This window comes from Mercenaria mercenaria, chromosome 14 (genome assembly GCF_021730395.1).
Source record: "Mercenaria mercenaria strain notata chromosome 14, MADL_Memer_1, whole genome shotgun sequence".
Lineage (NCBI taxonomy): Eukaryota > Metazoa > Mollusca > Bivalvia > Venerida > Veneridae > Mercenaria > Mercenaria mercenaria.
In genome coordinates this window covers 44,400,776-44,419,518 of record NC_069374.1, presented here as the reverse complement: position 1 = coordinate 44,419,518, position 18,743 = coordinate 44,400,776, and the positions used below count along the sequence as shown (strand labels likewise).

Here is an 18,743-nt window from a genome sequence, read left to right as displayed (position 1 = left end):
GCTTTCAGAAAATGAGATACATGTAGGTTTTATGCAAGTTCATATAATTACTATTTATGTTTTATCTTTTGTTTTATGGGAATGAAGTTAAATGGCTTGACTATGTTGGAAATTATGACTGACCTAATGAAAAAGATTTATGAAGTATTTGACACCGTATATAATGTAACTTTGTTGTTTGATAAACATCGATCCCAGATTTGAGTAAAAATATATATTTCAAATATATTTTGTTTAATCAAAAGGACATCTCACAAAATAACTCTACGTAATATTATCAATCATATACATCAAATAAACCGTTTAAGCTAAACAATATATTTGTGTTGAGGACGATATTTAATTTTCTTGCAATAGCATTTCCGCCGAGACTGTCCTTCTACGTGAAAAAATAGATCAGTCTGCACTGTTTATAAATTACTCCTGTCATGTTATTCTTTAAAAAGTATTTATATCTTCTTAAAATAATTCAGTTATACTGTTTCTCTGCATATATCAAAAGCTCTTCCTTGGAATGATATAGACTGTATTTAAAGAAAAACACAGATGTCCAGTACAATCGTATCATATTCCTCCAATACAATATTATCGTTTGTATCACTAAATACGTGTTCTTTACTGCGTACTGTGTTCAAAAAAAGTATGTCTGTAATACTTTTCAAATATTTAACTTTAATCACATTCGCGAGCTGATTTAACTTGAATAGCATCCTTCAGAATAAAACATGTTTAGAGGACGGCTACTCTCACATAAATTCGAACACAATGCACGTACAAAATATTTTGTTCAACAAAAATAGTCTTCTATCTGAAATGTACATTAAATAACAACTTTATGTATATCAGAAGTTTTCGATTAAAGTGCTTCAAGCTACCAATGGTTCTCGCTAAAGCACACTAAACATATTACGATTTGTTTCCTTTTAGGTTAGCACAGACTGCTATGTTTCTCAAAAGACACATATCGGTATGTTCCTGCCAGTGAAGTGATTGCACAGTATATATCCAAAAGCTTTCCACTACTCATTGCTTTGACGTGCGTCATATACTACACATGCCTTTCTTCATGTGATAACACATAAGCTGAAAGAGATTCTCCCAAGCTCGTCCATGTTCTTCTGTCCACATGTTTTCTAGATGAGGTTTGATGGACGATATAAACTGTGGACCCATCAACTGAAACGCAAGAATGTATAAAATCTTTATTACATTATTTATGATTTGGTCCACTCAAAGTACCTTGTCTCTTATCGAACAAATGAAATGTTTGGCCAATATTACTGCCCTACCATTTCGAGCCTGTCCTAGGATGAAAAGGGCGAAACAGGGGTTGACAGATGGTTCCCAGCTTGGGACATTGGTGGTAGCAGCACAGACGCTGTATAAAACACTTTATCCTAAGCGTATTGTGTTATATCCGCCATCACAAGATATTAAGAATGTGTGCAAAACAATAATTAATAATAACAAAAAAGTAATTAATCACACGTTTGTAGTCGTTAGTGTGAAATAAACCAGATACATTAGTTCGATATTACTTAAATGCTACTTCTTCTAATCGCTTAACCATATTTTGACTTCTTGCAAATCCATAATTCGCGCCAGCAATTCTATGATGATTTGGAAAACAGCATTCAATCCTTATATTCAATTGTAATTCGCCATCAATACAAGTACAGTTCCTGTTTTTTTAAATATCGTCAATCCAAAGAAAAATCATCGATCGATCAATACAAACATTTATTTCTCACGGTATTTAATTTCCAAGCAAACGATAGGGTCTTTTGATAATACAACATAAAACATATTAAGGTGACCGTGAATTAAAATTGTCAATTAACAATAGAGCCCCTATCTGTTGTATAACCACGAGACCGAAGGCTAATACAATTTATGCTTTATAGGCCAAAATAAAAACGTATGTTTTAAACTGAATATTTTATTACATGATAATTTTAACATAACTAGTTTTTGGACTTAGAGTACAAAGATAACATGTACATATTATTTTGATATTTGACAATACGAAAATGATTATTCTGACAAAATCTTGTTAAACCGTCACGTTGGTACGTCCTCTGAATGAAATTGTACTTACGTCGATGTACTCTATTTTAATTGAGTAGGTCTGGTGCCGTATCCCAAGATCCATCATCAGATCTCGCAATTTCTCGCGATTGTCCAGTCTATAAATACACTTGTCAACTGTTCCCATAACTCTTAGAGCATGCTTACGAAGGATGTGGTTGTACTCAAGATCAGAGGTGTTCTTCGTCCGGAAAGACATAAATACATCATGAACTTCGGGATGAGTCTCAAACAAACTGAAACAAATAAAGAAATAATAAGTAGGTGTTGATACGAACCAGAGTAGCATATAATGGAAAACGTTGGTCAAATGTTCAGCATTTTAACGTTGTAAGAGGCTTATGCAAATGTATCAGTTATCTTTGAACCGTGACTGAATCATCTGTACTCCTTGTTTATAACATAACTTAACTGCATTTTATTTAACCAATATAATTTTGAAATCACATGCATTATTTTCTTTTTAGCAAGATCATTTGGAAAGACTGAACGCAATCAGACAAACTTAAAGCAGGTTTGATTTATTGTTCTCTGTTTATAAGAAGTAAAAGAAATGTGTAAGACTCCTGACGTCACCTACCACTGGCTGAAGGACGACTATATTATGCAGTAACACTGAAAGGATTCCATGATTCAGCAAGACAAGAAAATTTATAACAACACCACTATACAGAATAAAAGAAAATAAACTTTAAAAAGTTGTAGAAGTATATTCTGATACAAGTTTTCACGAAATTTACGTGTACAAAATATTAAGGGACAAAATGAAGTCTACTGATATTAGCAATATAAACAAAACAAACAAACAACCAAATTGTTTATTGGAACTAAAGTGATACACACAACAATGTTTTCCAGGGCATATACTGAACAAACAACATTAGCATACCATTAGTATAACATGGTTAACGAGCACATACAAAAAATAAACATGAACAAGCGAGATTTAAGGAATCAAATAACTGTTCGCTGTGGTAACTGTCCTGCAATCAAGTAAAAAAAATGCATTTCGTCTATAGCTTTGTTACAGACAGAGCAAAGCTTTTCTGACCTTGGTGTCTTGGCCCTCGTATATCTACCTATTTCTAGTTTTAATTTATGGATATCCTTATCGCGGTTAAATGCTTAGTTGCTGATTTAGTTAATCCTGCTGTGAGATATGGTTGTAACTGAATCGTGCCATATTTCTTAGCAAAGACGTTTAGTTTATAATCCTTGGAGTTTCGGAAGGTGTTGGATGCGGTTTAACATGTTTTGCTCACTGTTTTCATTTACAGCTTTTTTATTGACTTGTTGTCCGTATTTCAAACTTCAATTAAACCGTTCCTCCAGATGTTTTATGGAATGGAGCAATGACTTGGATCCGCTAGCCTGTAATATTTTATCGCATTTGGAAACATCCATAAGCAGTTTATTTGACGTGTTTACACGAATTCTCTCATAGAATCTGAGCGTTGGTTGGGCAATATACATGTATGTTTAGGATGACACAGTTCACATATCGATACAAAAGATTTTTAAGTACTTCGAGTGTATATTTACAAAATCTATTATCACAGTGTATTTTTATAAGGATATTGATCATTATTCTGTTTACTAATGTCAAAACCGCTTATTCATATTTATGAGTATTTTAAGGCTTACATTGAATCCTTGTCAGAACAGAACAGAACAGAACATACCTTTATTACCTCGGAACTTGTACATAACAGTTATTTGAGTATACAAAGCAAAAATAATATTCAATTCAATTCAACATGACATGGTGATATAAGCATGTACGAAGTCAAATAGCATATATAATTTTATCATGGTTGTTGTTTTGTAAATCATTCAGAAAGATGATTAAATTACAAAATATATATGTATATATATAAAGCAAAAGTGAGTGGACCAACAAAAAAAGAAAGGGATGGGGAAATGTTACTACAATTATCCCGCAATCACGGTAATATTTGAAATTACCTATACTGTGACCGAATTATAATTTCTGAAAAAGACTATATAGTACTTAAAATTCTATTGAAATAGACTATAAGTTTTGACCCTGACGTGTAACTGTGTCAACATGTGCGCTTCGGTTGGCATAATTGTCATGAGTAGTGTGTGATTCATGGATATATTTTTTTTCTCCCATTCTTATTCTCTTGATATTATATGAAGGAATATTCACAGTAGGTGAGTTTGTTATTCCCTATCATTAAACAATAAAGCATTTCCAATATGGGACTAGGAATTTGAATCTAGGAGAAAGAGAGAATAAAAAGGAAGAAAAAAACCACTCCAAATAACAAGCAGGTGTAAACTTGATTACTCATGGTAGAGACTAGAACAGCTACTTACTCAAAAAGTAAAATTAAATAAATCTAATATAAAGTTTAACATAAAACCAATATTTGCTTATTGACATCAATAATTAAAATAAATAGGAAAGAATAGATGAATTATGAGTGATATACAGTGCATATTATCATGTACTGGTTGGGAACCTTTTTCCGGACAGGATCAGTTTCCGGACACATGTAATATCAATATGTCAATATTGGTAGTGGTGACTTCACAGGTCAAAAAAGGACAAAAACGAAAAAATGCTGCAGACTCGGTTTGATTGAGCCTGTTCATGGACCGTAGTAGGTATGGATTCTACCGTCCACGCCCTCTAGCCCCGGGTTGAGCAGACCTCAACATTTATACATGCTACAAGTACAAAATACATTTTAGAAACATCTGCAGATGTGTTCATACGGCGGTGCACATGGAACCTTCAATGATACACTAGCGTGTAATTGTGTAACTCAATGAAAAGCGCTATATGTTACTCAGTTAAAATAATGGGTTTGCCCTAAACGAGAAAACGACGGCAGAACTAAACAAACTGGAATTTATAAAGAGGATCTGAGGTTATGGAGCCTGCATATCACAGGGACAACCAAAAGACAAAATTAAAAAGCAGGCACCATATCAAGGGGGTAATTATACAATATCCAAGGCTATGAAAGCGGGAATATTGGAAACACCCAGGCCGAAATGACCAAGCTGAGAATCTAAACAGTACCACGACAAGTCGTGCTGAACGATCTGAGAAGATCGAAATATAACAGATACTTTTCTTTTCTTTTAAGTAAGCATTATGGGTCTATTGATCATAACCCAAGTAAATTCAGTCCCATAGCAGTAAATACTGAATAATTAATGTAGGGCAAAACTGAAATAGGATCGCGTCAAACAGGTTGTTGTTGACAAAAGACTTCCTTAGATAGACAAAACAAATTAGTCTTCCGTATAATCGATTGTGCCACTGTAAATGAAAAACAAAATCAAGGTAACTAAATGCTAATCGGCGGTCCGTTTATAGTAGAGATCTGCTTTTGCGCAACATTTCCAAAGAAAAAAAAGGGAACGAGACTGAAAGATTTGTGAAGTTCATCATCGATCAGCAACGCAAATAGAACTTTCCTTTATGAAGAGTATATATGGGTTTATATATTTTATTGTTAAAATTGGTTCTCAGGCAAATGCTCATAAAGAAAGAAAAGTATAACAAAATTCTATGGAATTCGAACGCTTTGGTCGTTTTCGTTGTTTTAAAAAAATATGTACCGTAATACGGGACGGAGAAATGACAAACATCTAATTAAATGTTTAACTTTAATTGGGATTATGACGTCATTTATGATCAATACTTGTAATGTTTTGTCAAATGGTAACCTTAATTGGACACCTCGTTTTCATTAATGATATGTTTTTTTTCATTTTTAATCATTTATTACAGCAACGATTTTCGTGTGACAAACAGGTTATGTTATTAATTATTAATTGAAACAGATGACGAGAATACGAGGTCATTCAAACTTCAAAAGTAATCCTTTTGTACAAGAAGTGTATTTTCGAGTGTTAACAAACGCTGTTACAGTTGATTTTCCAACAACATAACAAATGAACGCCTGGCATCTACTCATGAACAACCACAAGTTAACGATTTCATTTAAGTACTACTTGACTTCATCTTGAAATTGTGTGCACTTTGACGCCTACGTCAACTTGAATGCAGTATGCGTATAATGTACAACTGGCATTCGAACCATCTTGATTGACAATTTCAGTCTTAATAAATTGTATTTATAATATCTTTTCTACAGCTCTAATGCGGCGTAAAGTTTGACGTAATTATGCAACAAAATCAAAGTCTGAGCGTGACAATTATAACGTTCCAGCGTAAAACAAAGCCATAGCGGCAAGCTGGAAATCAATAACAGGCAAATATTTCAAATTTATTTGGTGGATTTTTATCAAGTATGAAGACAGTTATTCTTGACTTTGCGCTAGAATTGAAGTATTAATCTCAAACAGGAATATTCTCAGGAATAAAATCATTGCTTGTCGTTTCGTATTTTCAATTCACACGGGCAACGCCCTCGTGACGTACTTCCTTCAAATCTGAATTCTAAATTCAACGACAAAATCACAGTTTGATACATAATATTTCTAGATTAGGTACTAATTAAATATACTGACTGTACTCCATACAATTTACAATCCATAGTTATCATACTGTCTCTGCAGAATATCAAGTTTTATTACAGGGCTACTTTCCCTACTAAATAACAGATTAACGAATATAAAGATAGATGTCAAAAATACAAAATAATTACTGACTAATGGTATATCAACAAAATATAAAACTTTGGCATTTAACCATGTATGTGAAATGATCTGAAAACTACTTGCATCAAAAGTAACACAATTGTGTCTTATTTCAAATTATTTAGTTATCGAAACAGAAAGGGAAAACAATTTTTAAACGTTTTTTAGTACTTTGGCAGTGTGATACATGTGAGCATATGCATTTGATACTTTTCTCGTCAATGAAGAACGATTTTAGCTCAACATTTGTAATTGATGGCCAGTCTATTGAACATATTTCAATGCATGTATGTCTAATAGTTTTCAGGCATTGCTAATTTGCTGTTCATTTTTATAGTAACCCAGCACTTGTAGATCAATACGATCAATAAGATCAGATAATATGTAACTATCAGATATGTGACTATTTTGGTGGTAATGGGAGTTTAGATGCGTGAAATTTTAATTACTGAAGAATGGCATGTGTGGTAATGACTATTCTTCAAGCTAAGTTTACTGTCTCCTAAATAACATTGTCAATCATATTGAAAATTTCCATATTCTTTGTTTTATGATGATAAATGATATATTCTAACAACGGGAATTTCTTCATATGCGGTACCACAAGTAGTATAGTATAGTCACAAAAATTATACAAAATTATCAATGAGGAATGCGACGAACCTGTACGTAAGACGCATCTAAATCGAGTGTCTACATGCACATGTACTTTTACGTACGGATTAATTTAATAACGAATTCATTTTCACACACTATCGCTTTGCTTTTTAAATTACATATAGATAATTCTACGAATCTCAAACAAGACAGACACTTACAAAGACGATATTTTTGCTCCACATTTTACTGTTATTGAAACATTAGATCAGTTCATTAGTCGTAGCGGCATTACAAGTAATCCGAAATATCTTATTTATATAACAAAACGAAATTGGGGGATTATTCTTTTGCAGTTTCATTTGATATTTGTTTCTTCCAGCTGTTTTTTTTTTTTTTTTTTTTTTTTTTTTTTTTTTCACTTGGAATGAAACAAACAACTTCCTTCTCTTGATAATGATCATCACGTTAACTTAGGTCGTATACTATCCTCCTGTTGTAAAGTCTTTAACCTTCACTCTGCTGAACTTCTAAAATGGACTGGTCTGTCGTTCAATTTGGGCAGTACAACTTACTATTCAAAGAGTTATTCGGCTGAATAGCGAACAGTGCAGACCAAGATCAGCCTTCATGGATGTACAGGTTGATCTTGTTCTGCACTGACCGTAAAGGCAGAATCACTTGCCGGCAGCAGGCTAAAGGTTGATATCAGATCAGTTCAAATGCAGTTTTTGCACATTGTATCATAGCTCGGTGTTTTTTCTTCACAAATTTGGTGCAGGTAAATCGTATACACTGAGCGCAGGGTGCGGTAACTAAAAGTGTGCAGGTATTAAATACCCGCACGCCAGTCACCGCACTGTTGGATAGGAAAATATGCCAGCGTGTATGGGCGTGTCTCTAACAGCAGACAGCGACGTGCATTTTATTGATTTTCTGCGCTCGCATTGGTTTATTTTACCTGAGCTTTACACATTTATAAAGCAAGGATTTTAAGTACTCACTGAACTGCTGTATATGGCAATGTGGAACGCCTACTGAACTACCATATATGGATGACTATGATACAAAACAGAAAGAACATTAAAACTCTCGAGTAAACGATTTATACTCGGGGGCTACGCCCCCTCGTACAAATCGTTTACCCTCGAGTTTCAATGCTCTTTCTATTACTTGTCTCGATATATGTATTGGATTGCATACTGATATTGTAACTGTTAATGCATTTGGCTCTTAGCGATCATGGAGTCCTTTTCTAACGTTTATAGAGAGCGAGAGTGGCGTTGCCAAATTCATTATCATTTATATTAAACTCAATTAAACTTAGTTTGATGTTACATTGCTGGCTATAATTATATGCTTTCAAGGGGTCCTCATAGAGATTTAATTTTCATTTGAAACAAAGGTTAAACCAAAATGTTAAATACTGAATTCTATTAGACCTACATTCTTATTTATTTTATTTCTAGTTAAATAGAGAAGATTGAAAGTGTGACTTTATTATGCAATAAAATTACTGTTTGTATTTTGACGTCACAATTATGACGTTATATTGTCAAACTTGATAACTGGGCGCTGGAAAAGCTATTTATTCTGCCACTGAACTGTCACTGAGGGGTGATCCAAAAATAATGTCATTTGTGTTTTATTTCGCCGAAATCGTGCCATGTACGTGTATACTAAACAACCTCGTGTCGATCATCAATGATCAATGAATCGTAACATAATAGCGTATTCATTACACTTTACACAAAATGACTGGGAAAAGAGTTGAAAATGTGCTTGAAATTAGGGCCTACATGAAAGGTATGTCACTATACGGTATGAGGCCTGTAGATATTCACCGTGAGGTGTGCGACATTTATGGGGAGGGTCAAATGTCTCACAGGACTATTAGAAGCTGGGTAGCTAAATTTAGGACCGGACAGCAGCAATTCAAAGATGCTGCTCGCACAGGATGTCCTGTAACAATTATGCGTCGGAAGGTAGCATCGAAATAAAACGCAATTTGCTAAAACAAAGATGTAAGCAAATGGCCCGAATGACACATGTCGTTAGCACGAGTTCGTGGAATTTTGAAGAAACACCTAAAACTTAGAAAAATAAATGCAAATGGATACCCCATTTGTTAACAGATGAACAAAAGAGGACACGGGTAACAATGGCAAAAAACTTCTGAACATGTAACAAAAATACAGCAAAAAGCTTTTTGACAATATAGTTGTTAGTGATGAGAAGTGGGTTTATTATTTTGAACCAAAGCGGAAGTGTTCCAACCGAATTTGGGCCACCAAAATGCGAGATGCCCAAGTACTGCCGAACGAATACGGACGGTGAAGAAGGTTTTGTATGTAATTTTTTCACTTAAATAAGAGTCCAATCATTCAAATTCCGGTGCCAAAAGACAGTGCGGTCACAGGAAAATTCTATAAAAATGTTATTCTAAGAAAATTAAAGAACTTCTACAAACAGAAGTCGCCGCCCAAAAACAGGACTTAAGTACCTCAAACTTTTGCACGATAATGCACGCGCTCACAAGGCACGCATTGTGACTGCGTTTGTGGAGTCAGAGAAGGTTACCGTCCTTTCACACCTTCCGTTTTCGCCGGACCTGGCCCCCTGCGACTATTTTATGTTTCCCTAACTTAAATATCATATGTCTGGAAAGAAATACAAATCGAGACATGCCCTTGGATTTGTAGTTTATCAGTATCTGATAGGTGTTCCCATAGAAGAGTATGAACAATGCTTTTCATATCCTTATGGCGATGGATTCCATCAGGAATGAGGTGTCGGCAGTGGTTAATATAAGTTGTAGAACTTCCTTCACAATCGACCTAAAATAAATCACACTGTATGTATAAACTAATGCTTCAAAAAGTGGATTGATCGGCCCAAAAGGTGTATTCAGGCTGACGGAGAGTATTTTGACGGGCAGAGGAAGTTAAATGGTCAGGACATTTGCAGTATAGGAGAACCGATGCAAGTGACATTACTTTTGGAACACCCCTCGTATCTCTATCATGTACGTGGTATAATAATATGCAGTTTACTGTTACATAAGATCGTAAGACTGCAGCGAAGAATGTACTTTCTCACAATCAAAAGCAAAACGACACACTGTCTCCAAGATGTTCCCATGTGTGACAATGGTTCAATTTTCAGGTATCTTTAAAGTGTCATCTGTCAAATTAAGCTCGTCAAAATACATTTACGACTCCATATCACTTACACATTCTCAATTACATTACTGCACGCTCTGTGATAAGCGTGCATTTATGTAATTGAGAATGTGTAAGTGATATGGAGTCATAACGTGTATCAATGGCTATAAGTGTTAAGTGTCTGTAGAAAGGCAAATATAGAGTCATATTTAGAACCTATTTATATTTTAATTAAGCGCAAAGATCAGGGTTTTTTTATTTGTTGTTGTTGTCGCTTTTTTTTTCGACGTCTATGGTGATTTCGATTCTAACACGATATCAAGGATCATTATTATCTGTCTCCTTGCCGACACCAGTCATATTTGCCTGCTGTATGTGGTTTTCTATTCCGGTACACCGCTATGACATATTAATTGTGAGCTACAATCAGTGATTTTTCACAGTTTTAACCTTCTTTGTCGCAAAATAGGGTAAGAATCATATTTGTAGTTTAAAAAAAAAAACCCTCGACAGATTTATTTTTAATTAAGAGGCCATAGAAGGCTTTGCTCGCCAGAACGATGTCATGAAACAGCTGTTTACTTTTTTATACAAATGTGGATGACGGTCATGGTTTGGAAGGTACAAACAGTGCAAATACGAACAAAAATATATAATAAATGAGATATCAAAATAAATCTCATGTTTTGGACAGAATTCCGCTATTTTTATCAGGAAGAATTTTTTTCGTTAATTGCTCGTAAAGCGTTTACATGTATTGTGACGCAAAACTCCAAACCACCGTATGAACATCAAGAAGTAAATTCAATCATAAAGTTGGAATACTCATAAACAATTTGACTTAAGGGTAAAACAAATAGTTAGTTAAAACTAGATAATAAGTGGCAAATCGTGCAGTTCATAAAACTGCGTTCAGAATGAAATAACTTTTCGTTGCTAAGAGATTTTCAAACAAATTCTTTTTCAGATAGGTTAATCTGGACTGATTAACACGAGTATTTTCAATATTATCTGGTGTTATACAGGTATCCAAATGGGTTATTCACAAATAAGTAGGAACTAATCATGTTAGTATAAAATGCGATATTCTTTATTTTGGAAATGTAATTACTAAAATTATGAGTTTATTATGAATTATCTGATATTGTAGATGTCGTTAATATAGTGTTTACTAATTATTCACGCAAACATGAATAATAAAGTTTTGAGAAAAAATGCGTATTAAAGCTTGTGGTTGAAACATTATCCCATTTACATATTTCTAAATAACTACATTTATGTTTGCCGTACCATCTATATTAGCTAAGCTAACTTGTTTCAAGACTTGCCTTTATACATGCAAAAATAGGATAAATATTTTAGAAGTGTTCAACTTATAAAACATAGATGAGGCGCAACATGAGAAAACCAACATAGTGCATTTGCGACCAGCATGGATCCAGACGCAGGCTGGTCAAGATACATGCTGTTCGCTTTCAAAGTCTATTGCAATTAGAGAAACCATTAGCAAACAACATGGATCCTGACCAGACTGCGAGGATGCGCAGCTGGTCTGGATCCATGCTGGTCGCAAATGCACTATGTTGGTGTTTACATGGTGCGGCTCAAATGAGCCTTTCTTCGTAAGAACGTTCTTTTACCTTTCCAATCTGAAAATTTGAAGAAGTTATCTTCACTAATTCAATACTTTCAAGATTTTATTGACTATCGCAACAACAATATTTGATATTTTGGGATCATGGATACCATTCAATATCTATGTAATAGAGTTCCGCTTAAGCCGATGCTAGGGTGGGTGGGGGCGTGAAGGGTGTAGCACTTCCCATTACCTCTTATAAACAGACTCGACCAAAGCGAGTCTGACATTATTTGTTATGTAACACTCTATGCTTCAAACGGATATTCATGCAATGCTTTTAAGTAAGTCACCGAAGACATTTAGAGACATGATGTTGAGAATATCATGAAAGCAAGATGACGTCGTCGTGTACGGCGTGTATTTGTCATGTAATTTATGCGACGAACTATGCGTATCATTAATCAAACATTATACCTTTCAATCTTTAGAAACAGTTTTAAATTATTTACTGAAAAATAACTTTACCTTGCACTACTACATTTTGTAGTTACATCATGGACCTTTTTCTCTATACACCTCCATATTTTCATGGGGCATTGGTGCTTTGGAATTTCGGTTGCCATTGCAACATACATAACATTGAAATATGGAAGAATTTGATTTTCCTTAGGCAAGTGAATTGCAATATACTAGCTTCTAGTTTCTTTGTGAACTTGAGCCAAAACAAAATTAAAAAATCGAGTATTTTATACACTGTTTGCAGGTTTTGTCATGAAACGACCCAGATCTATGTTTTTATTCAAGAAATGTTAAATTTTGGATTATGAGTGTACACGATTTAGAATGTTAAGATAAATGAACGCCAAAGCTGCGTAAACGGTACATTGATCGAGTATTTTTCATTTCACTTAAGGTTATTTTAAGCACTCTTATAGCCTCTAGTGCCGCTCTAATCGTCTCGTAAAGGCTCCCAATATACCGTTATTATTTAGGCTTTCTTGAGACAGTTGAATCCATTCCTCGGTAGTTTTTGAAAAAGGACTTTTTTAGTTTCAGATGTGTAACTAGACGTGTTGTCTTGAAAGAACACTATATTTTCAGGCACATTCTGCAAACTGTCTTGGAAAATTATCATCAAATACAGGGTCTATCTGTCATTTCATTTCATATCTAAATAATTATATTTTATAATAAAGTCATGCAAAATTATTAGTTATATATCAAAATACAAAATAATCACCTACAATGTCGCATCGAGAGAGAGTTCGAAACGTTCCTTAGAATTGTGCTTACGGAGTGGAATGATTAATTGTTTTCCTAGACTCGGTCCTAGATTTGCCATATTTTTCTCTGACTCCTGTGGGATTTCTGTTTGACACAATGCTTCCAGGCATATTTACTTGTTCATGCTGACAAGGAATTTCTGTCTCTAATGTAGGTTTTACAATGTATTTGTTTGTTTGCGATATGTTTTTGTTTCTGTGATCTGTTTTTGTTTCTGCTACAGATGATAAAATGTATACAAGAGGGTCATGATGACCCTGGATCGCTCACCAGAGTAATATGTTTCAAATGTCAAACTGATGATTTTTAGAAATTTTTTGGAAAATTTTCCAATGTACAATCAAGTAACCCCTGGGGCGGGGCCAATTTTACCCCGGGGGTCATGATTTGAATAAAGTTTGTAGAAGTCGACTAGGCAATATTACATATCGAATATCTAAGATCTAGGCCTTCTGGTTTATTTTAAGCAAATTTATGAAGATTTCCCAATGTACAATAAAGTAAACCCTGGGGCTGGGTCAATTTGACCCTGGGGGATCAAGATTTGAACAAATTTTGTAGAGGTCCACTAGGCAATGCTACATGTCGAATATCTAAGCTCAAGGCCTTCTGGTTTATTTTTAGAAACTATTGAAGATTTTTCTATGTACAATCAAGTAACCCCATGGGGCGGAGCCAATTTGAACCCGGGGGTCATGATTTGAAGAAATTTTGTAGAGGTCTACTAGGCAATGCTACATGTCAAATATCTAAGACCTAGGCCTTCTGGTTTATTTTTAGAAATTTTTTGAAGATTTTCCTATGTAAAATCAAGTGACCCCTGGGGCTGGGTCAATTTTGACCCTGGGGTCATGATTTGAATAAATGTTGTAGAGATCCACTAGGCAATGCTACATGTGAAATATCTAAGCTCTAGGCCTTCTGGTTTATTTTAAGAAAATTTTTGAAGATTTTCATATGTAAAATCAAGCGACCCCTAGGGCCGGTCAATTTTGACCCCGGGGGTCATGACTTGAACAACTTTAGTAGAGGTCCACTAGGCAATGCTACATGTCAAATATCTAAGCTCTAGGGCTTCTGCTTTTTGAGAAGAAGATTTTTTAAGGTTTTCCTATGTAAAATCAAGTGACCCCTGGGGCGGGGTCAATTTTGACCCCGGGGGTCTGATTTGAACAAATTTTGTAGAGGTCCACTAGGCAATGCTACACGTGAAATACCTAAGACCTAGGCCTTCTGCTTTATTTTTAGAAAATTTTTGAAGATTTTCCTATGTAAAATCAAGTGACCCCTGGGGCGGGGTCAATTTTGACCCCGGGGTCATGATTTGAACAACTTTAGTAGAGGTCCATTAGGCAATGCTACATGTCAAATATCTAAGGTCTAGGGCTTCTGGTTTTCGAGAAGAAGATTTTTTAAGATTTTTCTATGTAAAATCAAGTGACCCCTGGGGCGGGGTCAATTTTGACCCCGGGGTCATGATTTGAACAAATTTGGTAGAGGTCCACTAGGCAATGCTTCACACCAAATATCTAAGCTCTAGGGCTTCTGGTTTTTGAGAAGAAGATTTTTAAAGTTTTTCCTTTTGGTTGCCATGGCAACCAGAGTTCTGCATGGAATCCAATTCTTTGAACAATTTTTAGAGAAGACCATCCAAGGAACATCCCTGTGAAGTTTCATCAAAATTGGCCTGTTGGTTTAGGAGGAGATGTTGTTTAAAGGAAAGTGTGGACGGACGGACGGACGACGGACGGACGGACGGACGGACGGACGCCGGACGGACGGACGCCGGACGGTGAGCGATCACAATAGCTCACCCTGAGCACTTTGTGCTCTGGTGAGCTAAAAATAAACCGCAAAAGTAAAATACAAAAATTGATCGCCTGTTATATGCTATGTTGAAAGGATATTTATGTCTATTAACAGGGACTCGTACCATTGTCAACATTAGAAACAATATTGTGGCAATTCATTTTCCTTGACATCCGGCCATGTTAGTTGAAAAACACGGTATGCAGAACAGTGTATTGAGTTAGTGTGATCTTAAACAAAACTTTAGTAAACTATATATTGTGCATTTAAGCTTAGAAAATGAGCAGTAGATGTTTTTAACTGAAATTTGTTGAAAACATGAACTTTAAACATTGAAACGTTTGAGCGCATATTCGCGAATGAATAGTTAGTAACATGACTTCTCGACAAGTGAATAAAATATCCGCACTAAAATTATCGCCGGTATTGTCCTATTTATTTGACCTGTCAAAAATGGACCCGGCTTTCATTATATTCTGTTCGAGCCTATAAAAGATTAACAGGAAAGCCGGGAACATGTTTTGACAGGTCAATTAAATAGCACAATACCTAGCGTGCCTGAGGATTGATATCGTATAAAGTTGGGCATTGTGCTCACTGCTAAAAATAGACGCCGTCGTTTATATGACTGAAAAAAAATATGGAAAACGACGTTAATCCACCACACAATAATGACAACTAAATCGCATTACAATTTGTATAATACTTAGAATAGGTAGAGCCAAGCTGGAAAAAAAAGTTGAGCATTTCATTTCGTTACGCATGTAGACAAACACAGAGCGAGCACTTTCTTTTCTTCTTTTTTTTTCTTTTTTTTGTGGGGGTGGGGGGGGGGGGGCGCAGTTTTGTATAAAATGATCAAATAAAGTCAGATTAGCTGATATTCTGTTTTACGAATACTTAAGTGCACATATATACATATATAAACATTTAGAACCATGGAAACAGCATTCTACGGATTTTTTAAAGGGAAATGTTATCATGACAGCTTGTAAACATATTTTCAGCTTGAAAATTGAGCACTATTCACACTAATGTATACATGTATAACAAATACTCATGGGTCAATTTCAAATGGACTTGAAATATCAGCAACAAAAAATAACCTTCTCGCTATAAGGCGTCATGATTTCCTTAAAACTCTTTTAAATATGTCCGAAGAACTTTTCAGCGTGATACAGATTTTACAGGATAGTCTATTAACAACGGTCTAAAAATAAAGTTGTCTTATTTTAAAAAATTCAATTCATCATACCCATTTAATTCTGGACAGAGCTAGTGATGTATGAGCCATTGTATATGCAAGATATGGTTATCTTATATCAGTAGAATTCCTTCTACTTATGAAATATTCAAAATCTTTGAGCAGATAAAGCTGAGAGGATATCAAGCTCAGTCATGCGCTTCAATGTCTGTAGCTGAATTTTGTATGCAATGTCTTTCATGACAACAAATTAATATAATAAAATCACTTTAATTATAATATACTAAACTGATGAACTTTTATTTACTGAATATTCTCTGCCTTTTAAGAGAACTTGATACAAATAGTGTATATATCTGTTTTCCTTACATAACAGTTCAAACTTTAGAATAAATATCTCTGAATGGACAAGTTGTGATTAAACACATATGATTTAGCAATTTGACCTAAATGCATTTTGTTAGAACTGCAACAGATTTTGATGTCACTTTCTATATATTAGGTTATAAATCTTTCTGTCTATCGTTTAGTAATACAAAGTATAATATTAGAACATTACAGTAACGTTTCGTGTGTTGTTTTTTTGTTTTGTTTTTTGTTGTTTTTTTTTTCTTTTCTTTTTTTTTTTTTTTTTGCTTTTTGTTCTTGTTTAGTTTTTTATTATATCTTTGTGTAGAATATAGGACGATTGGTATTATGGTATTATAGATGTATTTCAGGGAATAATATACAGAGTGACAAGAAACAAAGAACAATACAAAATCAGTTAAAATGTATAGTCTTACCTCACAAACGTTATAACTCCAACTTTTGAAATATTGTCTTTCAGAATTTCCCACATTTCTTTCAGTATTTTGACTTCATACGGCGTTAGTTCTGGTGCCGGTTGGTTTGGATTAAAAGCCAGTGGATTCTGTTTAATTTTGTGTTCTGTTCCATCGATTACTTTTCCGTGCGACAAACCCATTTTCTTTAAAGTACGTCTATGAACTTTTCAATGCTTTTAGAAATAAATACTACATGGAATGTAGACTTATCTCAAAATTAGTTAACATTAGACGCTCAGAATATTTATCTACATAAATAACCTGCAAAAAAAATATATCAATAGCTCTAGCATTAATTTTATTTGAGCTAAATATATATTAGCATAACAATCTTCTTCACTACCGCTCTGGGTTTGTTTTTCGGAATTTAATTTAATCCGTGAGCCGACTGATTGAAATGTATTATTCCTCTAAACCACAATCAGGGTAATCATTGTATTTCTGCAAGTAAGATATCCAATTACATCCCGATATTGATCAGAACACGTAGTGTCTTACTTTTCAGTTTCATTTTTTCCTATAAAGCACTCACAGTGTATGAAATGCCTTAAACTTTTTGCATTATTAATACACGCAACAGTCCTTTTCTAGTTCACAAGTGTTGTATTATATTATCCGATGTCAGAACAAACTGGTCTTTGAAACGGCCTTACTGCTATCCAATATTTGCGCACAACACCTAATTTAGTCTATTGTTTAAACAATTTGTTTCTCATTAGCAAGTAGTTATAAGCTGTAACGGATATCGGATTGTATAACAACAGTTGCACTGATGCGCATTGGTTTCATAGCAATATACATACTATTAGGTTTGCGTTTAGAATGCAGAAAATAAATATGCAAGTTTGTTCTCAAAGTCTAAAATGCAATTCTTTATCTCAGGAAATTAAAGCAAACACATATTTGCTAATAAACATATATTTCTAAATTGTTTTATCCAAAACTGTCGCGTTCGTACAGAATACTCTCTACGCCTATACATTAGAATACTCTCTAATTCTATACATTAGAAACAAGAATCGGTTGAATTAGCAAATCCGTTTCAATCCACCAGGTATATACGCCAGGCGAATAAGTGTTCACAAACGTTTAAACAAACGAACGCTTCGGTACAGTGAAGTCAGTTGAGTTGCAAGAAAAAAAAAACCCATTCTTTTTAGATCTTCTGATTTGCCATGTCACACTTTTATTGTGTGTTTCTAACTTTTGTAATATCACCAAATACTTATTTCTACAACATTTAACTCCGACTTTTGTGGAAGCTGGATGTGGAAATTGAAGCAGTGTAAATAAACAATTTTGGAGTCGGATGTGCACGAATTTCACGTTAGGCAGAAATAAATAATTATGCACTATACATGTGTAAACACGAAATAAATTTAGTAATTCTGGTTTTGTGTTTGGTTACAAATATAACTAGCCTCAGTGTGATTCTGTTTTACCGATAAAACAGATTTTAATTTAATTGTGAACGCTGTTCTTGAAGTCATATACATGTATTCCTTATATCTAACATTAGATATAAATAGCATTACAGAAATCTTCGG

At 34.4% G+C, this 18,743-nt stretch overlaps 1 protein-coding gene across 1 annotated transcript; it reads right to left on the bottom strand.

The window, feature by feature from the left end:
* Positions 1 to 205: 205 nt before the first annotated feature.
* Positions 206 to 18,175, bottom strand: LOC123527431 (uncharacterized). Its single transcript, XM_045306880.2, has 3 exons — positions 17,155 to 18,175; positions 2,099 to 2,324; positions 206 to 1,176 (listed from the first exon to the last, which is right to left on the bottom strand). Exons 1-3 carry the CDS (start codon positions 17,334 to 17,336, stop codon positions 1,042 to 1,044), a joined length of 543 nt encoding a protein of 180 aa, XP_045162815.2. The 5' UTR covers positions 17,337 to 18,175; the 3' UTR covers positions 206 to 1,041.
* Between the last annotated feature and the right edge of the window lie 568 nt (positions 18,176 to 18,743).